The 10206-nt window shown below is 38.4% G+C and overlaps 2 protein-coding genes across 7 annotated transcripts; one reads left to right on the forward strand and one right to left on the reverse strand.

The window, feature by feature from the left end:
- Positions 1-13: 13 nt before the first annotated feature.
- On the reverse strand, positions 14-2532 carry LOC104810264 (patatin-like phospholipase domain-containing protein 3). Its single transcript, XM_010536463.2, has 7 exons — positions 1751-2532; positions 1480-1623; positions 1133-1205; positions 918-1023; positions 739-835; positions 442-537; positions 14-364 (listed from the first exon to the last, which is right to left on the reverse strand). The coding sequence occupies exons 1-7, from the start codon at positions 2210-2212 to the stop codon at positions 194-196; spliced, it is 1149 nt and encodes a 382-aa protein (XP_010534765.1). The 5' UTR covers positions 2213-2532; the 3' UTR covers positions 14-193.
- Positions 2533-3833: 1301 nt separating this feature from the next.
- On the forward strand, positions 3834-6447 carry LOC104810273 (transmembrane protein 56-like). Of its 6 annotated transcripts, none has more exons than XM_010536509.2 (10): positions 3834-4175; positions 4278-4335; positions 4448-4603; positions 4780-4868; positions 4980-5118; positions 5342-5416; positions 5517-5638; positions 5740-5815; positions 5922-5981; positions 6078-6447. In XM_010536509.2, exons 3-10 carry the CDS (start codon positions 4490-4492, stop codon positions 6213-6215), a joined length of 813 nt encoding a protein of 270 aa, XP_010534811.1. In that variant the 5' UTR covers positions 3834-4175; positions 4278-4335; positions 4448-4489; the 3' UTR covers positions 6216-6447. The 6 variants fall into 6 exon arrangements, with proteins under 6 accessions (XP_010534811.1, XP_010534818.1, XP_010534784.1 ...); XM_010536516.2 differs by having other exon boundaries at positions 4287-4335; XM_010536482.2 differs by having other exon boundaries at positions 3834-4170.
- Positions 6448-10206: the final 3759 nt, after the last annotated feature.

Raw genomic sequence — 10206 nt, forward strand, 5'->3', positions numbered from 1 at the left:
AGGGTTCACGAAAAATCCAAAAAGCCAGAAACTTTTAACTATCAGAGCTTGTTTACAGATTGTAAAACGAGAAAAGTTTCTGAAATGAAATCCGAGTTCTGTATAACTGTAGGATTCTACAATGTACAGTATAAGCTCTAGAGTGATTCTATGATCATACCTTGGGGAACAAATTACTTTGGTTAAAGAAGTGTCAAGTTCTTGTTTCCAGATTAGCAGAAACGTTTTCGGGCGAAGAATTGTCGTCGTGAACCATTTCACCGGCTGGATTCTGTTCTGCCCACGTAGCTGCGTCCGCATATCCGAGCTCAAACAGCCTATCCAACACCTCATCTTCTGCTGGCTCGAGTGCCCAGTTGAAAAGCTGCATGTATAATGCCAAAGGCTTAACCTACTTGGTTAGCGGGAAAGAAACCAATCCACACAACAGAACTCACTTACTTGTCTAGGGGTTGCCCTGTTTTCAGGGTTGCAGTCCGGACTTATCCCAATTCCTCTCACTCCAAAAGTACTTGTGGGGAATGCACAAACTCGTACCTGGAAACCGTGACACAGAATTATAACAAGAAAGGGGTCGGGTCGGAAGACATGAAATGAACAACCAAAAGGAACATACACAGAAGGTACTCGTGCCAAAATTCGAGATTGTCTAGCGAGAATACAAGTGCATGCTTTCCAGATATATGCTTTCTGCTTAAGGAGTGATGGAGGAAATGTTAAGAATCTCGATGCACTTACCGTTTTGGAAGCAGATGTTGGAGGCATAAAAAATGTCAATCCTCCATCTATACAAAGCCGATTACGAAACACAGTTGCAGGCCTCGGTGAAAGATAGCTGCATATCCACTTCCTTGTTAGTTTAAGTTTCCTCTAACAAGATCTATCAAACATTTCAAAGTAAAGTATATAATATGTACCCTGGTATAAAGGAAGATGTAACAATTGCATTTATCAAGTCTCTCTTGGAGTCAAATTGATCCACCAGTAGACCTCTTGGTCTCCACGAAATCAGGGTGATGGCAACTGGTAGTATATGATAAGCAAGATCAGAAAACTCGAATCCAAACACAATTCAGCGTGAAGAAATGGTGACAGAGGGATCGTTCAAGAAGAAAGAAGATATCATTCTCACCACGAATTCTCCCATTGCAACTAGTATGAGCATCATCAGGCAGTAACTCTTCAAGACTATCTCTGAGAAGGGCCTGAAACCCGTGGGACTTGGATGAATCATTTCGAAATGTCATTCAGAAAGGAAGTAATGGCATCAAAATCGGTATCCGTTGAATTCTATAACTCTAGCCATATTGTCCAAACACACCCACATTGTCGGAAAGGAACATCACCAAAAGAAAATGACTAAACATTGGATCACCTAAGCCTCTAACTTCACCGGGGAAGGCAAAGAAAATGAATTGATTGATGTTCTTTAATTTCATAGAGAGCATGGCAACTAAATAACAGAAGAATTGGCTTTACCCCAAGACGAAATGCAGTACCCTTTCGGCGACAATCATCAGCAAGGGTCTTAGTGGCTTCTAATGCCTTTTGCATACTTAATCCACAGGCTATCACCGCACAGATTATGGAACCAGCTGAGGAACCCGCCAATGGAGTCGTCTCCTTCATCAATACACACACGTTTTTTAATCATCAAGACAGAGCTTCCATGGATACAGACCCACAATTCGCAGCAAAAGCAACAATGCAATGATCATGGAAGCTGATTGAAAACAAAGAAAGAGAGTACCTTGATGTAACCCCTTTCGACGAGAAACTGGGCAACACCAAGATGATAAGGGAACAAAAGTCCTGCAGCAGAGAAGCTAAATCCGGGGCTGGTAATGATCTTCCTCTCCTTCTCAGCCTCTACATCCTTAACCCTTTGCTCCCATATCACCTCGGGTTCGATCTCATCCTCTATGACGGTCGCAATTCTCTCGCCATTGCCATTCGTCTCGTCAATCGGCGGCGCAGGAGATGGCTTCTCGGCTGTTCTTATAAGCTTCGAGGCGATTCCCAGGAAAAGCTCGCCCGTGGCCACAGCGAAAGATTTCTTCTCGGAATCCGAAGAAAACTGACGATTTTGGGACGACCCTGAACAGCACAACAGCCTCAAGGCATAGGTTTTGGAACGAAGATTCGACCTTTGGATGGTGCGGAAGAAGATGAAGGGTTTGGGGAAGAGAGAGGAAGAGAGAGAGAGAGCCATCGAAACTGGGTCTGGTCCCTGAGATTCCGACAAAGGCAGTTTTTTTTCTTGTCGGAGAAAATTCCAGAAATTTCGCCTTCTTGAACGTGGAAGAAGGAGAGACAATCAAACAGAGAAAGCCCTTTTGATATTTACGCGATCGTCGCTCTTGGGGAGAAGATCAAAGGCCACCTAACACTACGAACGCTGGTCTCGTGTCGAGATTGTGAGAGGAGAGGAGATGCAAATGAAATTCATTCGCTTGATTAGGCAAAATCTTCTCCATAGATAGTCTTGATCTTGTAACTCATGTGGGTAATTAGTATCAGAAATACAAAATAGAAACAACCCTTACTTTGAGAATATTAACTAGATATTATGCGATTTGTATATTTTGTTTATAAATAATATAATAAACATAATGGTAAATCTCTAAAAATTTCTCAGCCAAACCTCTGTTAATTAACAATTTGGGGTAACCAACGGGATTTTCCCCAAATTTCCCATCCTCAAAGATATTATCATTGATATTGTAATGATTTAACCTAGAAATTGTATACTAGAATATTCTATTATATTTTATCAATAACTTAGAAAAATTATCAAAAAAATATTCAACTTTTTCAATTTTGACAAAAAAATCGAATTTTATTTTTTTTATCAGATAAACATTAAAATTTTTAAACGAATACTTTTAAGTAATCTAAAAAATACACGAATTTTTCTATGATTATAAAAAAAAATACTGAACTTTTTTAGTGATTTAAAAAATATATAAAAATTTTTCGATTGTAAAAAAAAGTAAAAAAAAATAAATAAAATAATCTAACGTGTTTACATCTTATTGTTTACATCTTATTGCATCAATCATTTTGTTTATTTTGATAATCTAGAAGAGTTAAGTTTTATTTTGTTAAACTTTAAAAGTTTAATCTTTATTTAATAAAATAAAATTTTCAGTATTGTCAAAATTTAGTTTTTTTTTTTGGATTTTTCTTACAAAAAATCATAACAATATTAAGGGTAATATCTTCCTATCCGTACGAGACAAGAGTGGATGACTCGATGGAAGAAGGAAGATAGGAGTTCCAACCTTTGAAGATGCGTTTCACAAAGTTTCTTGCTTTTGAAGCTCTACTGTTCTGTAAAATTAAATAATACCATAACTCGCCTTAAGATCGGCTGATTTGCTTATCTAATTTATGCAATGTGTAAAGCAGAACTCAAGAACAGGCACATGCATACATACATAGTAGACTATGGAATGGTTGCTATTTCTCATGAAGTCTTTTTCTGTGGCATTTATTGTTAAGCCTCCATCTACTTTGGAGGGGGACAACCGTTAATGGTATCAAATGGAGCCTAATGTTTTGTACTCAAAAGAATACCAGTATTCCAAATTCTTACCAAACATTGTTGTCATTGTCCACACCCAATTAGGATTTATATGTGCTAATTTAGAATTAACGTTAGGTATATCACTTCAAATTATGATTAAGATAGTAGGGAGGGCTAAAATGGATGGGTAGGTTCACAAGTTCGTGGAAGCATATGGTATGGCACGTGAATAGAGTTTTGCATTCAGCCAACCAATAGGAAGAAACCATGACTTTCCAATGGGCAAACTCTCCGAGGGACCAATCAGCATTCACTATTTCACTTCTTCTTTTGGGGGTTTTTTCCTTTCAGATTTGTATAACTTGTAAAAAAAAAAGGGAAGTAGAGAAAGAAATGATCCATTCAATTATGCATCACGAGAATTTATGAAAGTTGGAGAAAGGTATGCCCTTTTGAAGTTAAATTGAAAGGTAACACCTTTTCAAAGAAGGAAACCGGAAGAAGAAAAGACATATCGAAGCCAATGGCGGATGACTAATTGCTCGAGTCTGGGAAGGAGGGAGAGAGAGAGGGTCAAGCCCCTTTGGAAAGCTTCAGGATTTGGCAATTGAAAATCCGAGATCGGGGCTCTTGCTTTTCCTGTATTGTCGAACTTGCAGCCCTTTCCTTTTTCTTCCTTAGTGGCGCTTTGTTCCCCCTCTTGTTCTGGATTATTCTTACCTTATCTTCTCAATTTTGTTCTTGGAAGGTTCCCCAGGTTTCTTCCTTGAACGCCGGATTCTAGGTTTTGTCCCATCGCTCATCAGGTTTCTCTTCTCCATCATCTTTTAGATTCGATTTCTCGTACTGATTACCTGAGGCCGTATGTCTTGATATGGGTTTCATCTCTCTTGTCTGTATCTGCTTGTTTTCCTGAAGCTCTTTCCATTTCATCAACAGAGTCAAAGCAAGGGTGTCTCCATGGCTTTGAGTTTCCCTCTTGGGTTGGCATTTGCCATTGATGACGTTGTTGCCTCTTCCAAACGATTCACGTTGCTCGCGTCTGTCTGTTCGGGGATCATAATGTGCAAGATTGTAAGCGAAATGCTAAATCTATCCTTTTGCCCTTAGTTCCATCTTCTTCTCTGTTTGTACTGTTCTGGATTTCATATTAGCGCTTGACCCTTAAACGAGAGCAAGGCAGTTTTGCAAGACCTTGTCCGGATCCTGAGTTTTGTCACTAAGCCTCTTTTGAATGCTTTGTTTTGAAGGTTTATGACTTAACCGGTTTGGTGAGCCGTTTGCTGTTCAAACCGTATGGAAAACTCGACAGCAAACAGCAAATGGAATGGAATAACAGGTAAAGTTCTTTATCAATGCTAATTCTTTCTGTGCATTTAACTCGAAAGTTGATCTCTTTTCTTGACCCGTGCTGAGTTTTGTGTCTTGTTTTTTCTACTTACTTTTGCAGGGGCTTCTCGACATTTCACGCAGTTTTCGTTTCGTTGGCTGCAATCTACCTGCTGGTGTTTTCGGGAATGTTTGATGATAATGTTCTCGGTGGTTTAATGATCGACCGAACTTCAACAACGTCAGAAGTAATATTGGGGGTGAGTTTGCTGGTGATCATATAGCATGCTTTCGAGAATAGGGTTCTAACAAATGCTACTTACTTCCGCAGATGAGATGAGATCTCTTGTCCTTTTTCTCCATCGTTTTAATCAAACTTAATACTTTCTAATCGAACTCGACTTCCCTATTTGGATCTTCATAAACCGAATAAAAAGAGTATATATTCCCGACACACGTTATCTCCGCATCTGCTTTTTGCAGATCTCCATTGGTTATTTTCTGGCAGACCTGTCAATGATCCTATGGCATTTTCCCGTTCTCGGTGGTGTGGAGTATGTAAGCATCAAAGCACAATCTCGTGTTACATTTCGCTTTCCTTAAAGATGAGATGGCTTCTTAATTTCTAACATGCCTTTGACATGATTGTTAACACAAGGTGTTTCACCATTGCATATCCATGTTTGCTATCATACTGGCTGTCACTAGCGGGCAAAGCCAGTTCTACATATTCATGGTTCTCCTCTCCGAAGCCACAACTCCATTTGTCAATCTACGCTGGTCGGTTTCTGAATCGGGAATGCCCCCTATACTTATATCCAATATTTACAACCTGGTCTGGTCAGCTTTTGCTCTTACACTGTTGAATGCTGCATATGCAGGTACCTGGATACTAGTGGTCAGAAAAGCTCCAAGCTTTACACGTGCAACGGGATTGCCCTGTTCTTGGGTTGGCTGGTACTGTTAACTACATTCGAAATTCCGTTACTTTACTTTCGGTTTCCGCTCAGAATCTCTTCTTCGTGTGCCATTTTTGAACGGTTAAGCTTTCTGCCCATTTCAGGTGGCAAGGGTCCTTCTGTTCATCTACTTTTTTGTTCATATGTTCCTCCACTTCGATCAGGTATGTCGTATACAATGTTTCGGCAGAGCCAGCGGTAAGAAATGAAAGATCATAGTAGGTTGGAAGAATCTGAGTTTCTCGAGCTTGTTGGTTCAGGTGAAGCAAGTATTCCCGCTCGGGTTTTACAGCTTGCTGACGATACCACCGGCGCTGGGAGTGATGAATCTGCTATGGTTTTGGAAGATCACAAAAGGGTTGATCAAGACGCTGTCCAAAGCCAGACGCCGTGAATGAGATCAGGGTTGTGATTGGACAGTTGCAGTTGTTGTCTGGTTATATGGTACCAACTGTTATTTTACTTTGGATCCCACGGTCGAGAGGGACATGAACGAATTCCCCATGCCGTGGAAAAGCTGTAAAATGGAATACAAAAATTGATCATAGTTTTCTCCTTGTTCTTTTAAATTGCTCCTGAATGTGATGGGCTTTTTGGACTTTGGATTTAGAAATAAATGGGCCTTTTATATTTTGTGGAAATGGGCCTTTATATTTTGTGGAAATGGGCTTCTATAGTTAACGGGCTGTTATATATATATATTTTTTTATCTCATTGGGCTATTTGACCATTTTCGTTGGACAATCGTTCGTCTAAAAAAAGATCTCGCCCTATTTTCAATTATTAGGCTCGAATCTCTAATTCGTTTATCCGCCTTTTATATACATATATATATCGTACATGGACCGCGAATTAGCCACGTGGACTACGCATGCATGGGATTTGACCTACTACTAGTCCTCATTAATATGAGCTCGATCCCATGATTCATTTAATTAGCTGCTCGCATGTCACGATATATATGGCTCTTCAACTAATCTTAATAAATATCAAGTTACGCATCATCTATACACTACAAAAAAAAACCAAATTCCAACCGGCAAATCCGTTGGAAATGGCCGAAAATCCGTTGGAATTCGACTTTTCGGTCCGGCTAGGCAGACCGGACGGTCTGCGTCTCCCAGACCGGACGGTCTGCTTCCCAGACCGGACGGTCTGACCAATCTTCGCCCGTTTTGTAATTGAATTAACATATATACATATATATATTAAAAATAATATGTATATGTATATATATTAGTTATACATACAACATATATATATACACAACTAATATACATAATAAAATAAAAATAAGAGAAAATCTTCCAAAAAACCTTGTACTCTTCAGATGTTGACAAAAAAATTCTATATTTTTTATTATAAAAAAATACTATACTTATACTTATTCGTCAAAATATACTTGTACTCTTCAGATGTCAAACAAAAAAATCCTGTACTTTTTTTTATTACCAAACAAACCCTATACGTATACTTATTCACCGAAATATATATGTACTTTATAAATTCTAACAAATAAATCCCTAAACGTAAACGCAAAAAAAAAGCGGTAAAAAATCTATTCGAACCTAAACCAACCGATATATACCCAAACCAAATCGAACTGATTAAAATAACATACCACATTGGATATGAATATTTCAAATCCGAAATAACCGAACCCAAAATAACTGTAAAACGAATAAATCGAACTTGAATTAACCGTAACCGAATATAACCGTTTATCTACCAATATCATCAATTAATATCCAATATATTCTAAATTTAATTCAAAAAATTAATATAATGATACTGGTTTCACTCGAATTTGAAATATTTATATCTAATATAGTATATTATTTTAATCAGTTCGATTCGGTTCGTTTATTTCGGGTTTAGTTATTTCGGATTTAAAATACTCATATCCAATGTAGTATATTATTTTAATCGGTTCGAGTATATATCGGTTGGATTAGGTTCGGTTAGATTTTTTACCACATTTTTTTGGCGTTTGCGTTTAGGGGTTTATTTGCTAGATTTATAAAGTATATGTATATTTCGACGAACAAGTATAAGTATACGGTTTGTTTAGTAATTAAAAAAATACATCATTTTTTTGTGTAACATCTGAAGAGTATATGTATATTTCGGCGAATAATTATAAGTATAAGATTTTTTTGGTAATAAAAAAGTATAGAGTTTTTTTGTCGACACCTGAAGAGTATAAGTTTTTTTTGTCGATTTTCCCTAAAAATAATTATAACTAATATATATATATATATTAAAAAAATATGTATATGTATGCATTATTTATAATATAATTTATAATATATATATATATATATATATATGTTGTAGGTATGTAAATGTTTTATTGATTATAATTAATTTTATTTATAATATGTATATATATATACACATATGAATGTATATATGTATGAATACATATATATATATATATATATATATGTTGTACATATATATGTGTTTTATTAATTATAAATAGTTTTATTTTTAATATATATATATATATATATTTGTATATATATGTGAATTTATATGCATATATATTAATTTAAATACATGTAGATGAATATTTGGACATTTAATAATATTTTTGTGAGTCAGCAGTTGCATTTGTTTGATTTGGAAAAAAATTTAAAAATCTAGGTATTTATGTGGGAGTTTTGAAAAGTTCAGGTGTGACACCCGAAACCCGTGTCCCGCGAAAACCACGAGTTGCGCCACATGGACAACAATAAAATAAATACAATTATCAAAAATACGCAGGATTTAAAAATTCTCAATTTATATACATATGCAGCGGAGACAAATGCAAATACGGTAGTGTAACTATCGGAAAATACAAAACTCATAAATCGATACTACCAATCTTTTTGGAACAGGAATCTGCGTAACTCTAACCTAAATCTTCTCGGTCTTCCTCCTCACACTCTTGGCGCCGCTGTGTCCATCCAACACTTCTCTTTGCGCTATCTCGAGTTGAAACGTTGCATAACAACGTCCTAAGCTACATGCTTAGCGAGTACTTCGGGTTAAACCCGAAGATCATACTCAAATGGCAAATGGTCATACACAATCAATATTATACATACACTAGATATAAGTGTATACATATATACACACTTCATGCCAGGAAACACAATTCACTCAATCGCACAAGTAATTCACTTATCACACACACTCAGTCCGCATGATGTATCATCGGACATAACCGTCAAATCATCTCTATGTGCATCGCACACATAGGACACCACACCGGATCTGGTCTCACCAGTCCAGGACATATGTACACAAGTCATAGCTCGATCCATCGGGTCTCTCAGTAATAACCGTTCCGTCAAATCATCTCCACGTGTGCATCACACACGTGGGTAAGGACGCTCCATGTGCAACGCACATCCCCCGCTCTCCTCGGCAATCGCCGGAACAATAAAACACGCCATCCAAATCCCTACTCCATAAAACATAATACATCAACCATCCCCTCTGACATCGATGTCACCTCTCGATGCCAGAGCGCCAGGTGCCTCCTCCAGGCCACCACCGACTATGTCGAGCGAAGTCAGTACACAACTGACAACCTCTCGCCGGCCGTCCGCCACGGAGAAACTCATTGGACCCGAGCTCAGGTCTTTCTGAGTTCCTTCGCATAACCTCGTCGGGAGAATCGCTCAATCCCGAGTCACGGGTAAATGTATTGCCAGTCTCTGCCGGGAGAATCACTCAATCCCGATCCCGTTCCATAGCTAGTGGAACGTGGGCGCGGTTACAGTGTAACCGTAGGATTTCCTCAACCCCGTGATAGCCGAATCACTCAAGACTATCACGTGTATCATCGGCTCCAAGCTCTGCCCGTGGGCAACCAATCACAATCATGTCTCCTCAATATGAAACCCGACCCGGGTCAGAGATCATAAAGAGGAGATCCCAACAATGCAACCATCGGGATATCACCTCAAACCCGCTACAATCACACGCTCAACCTTATCCCGGCCCTCGGGAATAAAGTCTCACGCCATGCCAACTACCCGGTTCCCCAATCACACACATTCATATATTATTATACCTACTCGGGTATACACACGTCCTTACTTGTTATTTTAGTTATCTCGTTTCCTTTACATTCATTTTATTCTTTTTATCCTCCGATCCGATCAAATTGGGTTCCGACCATTCCGGATTGCCAATTCAGCTCGTTCCGAAGGCTTTACTTACCGTAAGTCGGTTTCATTCAAGTTTCATGAGGTTCGGGTAGGAAACGGGTCTAGGTAGGTCACGTATAGGGGTCGGTTGCATCGAATTTCGTTCGGTCCGAAAGAACGAACCAAAACGGGGAGACAGGTGTCCAGAACGGACGGTCTGCCCCGTCTGGAACGGACGGTCTAG

This window comes from Tarenaya hassleriana, unplaced genomic scaffold, assembly GCF_000463585.1.
Source record: "Tarenaya hassleriana unplaced genomic scaffold, ASM46358v1 Cleome1, whole genome shotgun sequence".
NCBI classification, from domain to species: domain Eukaryota; kingdom Viridiplantae; phylum Streptophyta; class Magnoliopsida; order Brassicales; family Cleomaceae; genus Tarenaya; species Tarenaya hassleriana.

Coding starts and splice junctions, on each gene's coding strand:
- LOC104810264 (XM_010536463.2), bottom strand. CDS start 2,212: ATGGCTCTCTCTCTCTCTTCCTCTCTCTTCCCCAAACCCTTCATCTTC. Junction 538..738: donor CAACATCTGCTTCCAAAACG/GTAAGTGCATCG, acceptor CACGGTTTCCAG/GTACGAGTTTGTGCATTCCC. Junction 365..441: donor ACAGGGCAACCCCTAGACAA/GTAAGTGAGTTC, acceptor TTATACATGCAG/CTTTTCAACTGGGCACTCGA.
- LOC104810273 (XM_010536509.2), top strand. CDS start 4,490: ATGGCTTTGAGTTTCCCTCTTGGGTTGGCATTTGCCATTGATGACGTT. Junction 4,604..4,779: donor GGATCATAATGTGCAAGATT/GTAAGCGAAATG, acceptor TTTGTTTTGAAG/GTTTATGACTTAACCGGTTT. Junction 4,869..4,979: donor CAAATGGAATGGAATAACAG/GTAAAGTTCTTT, acceptor TTACTTTTGCAG/GGGCTTCTCGACATTTCACG.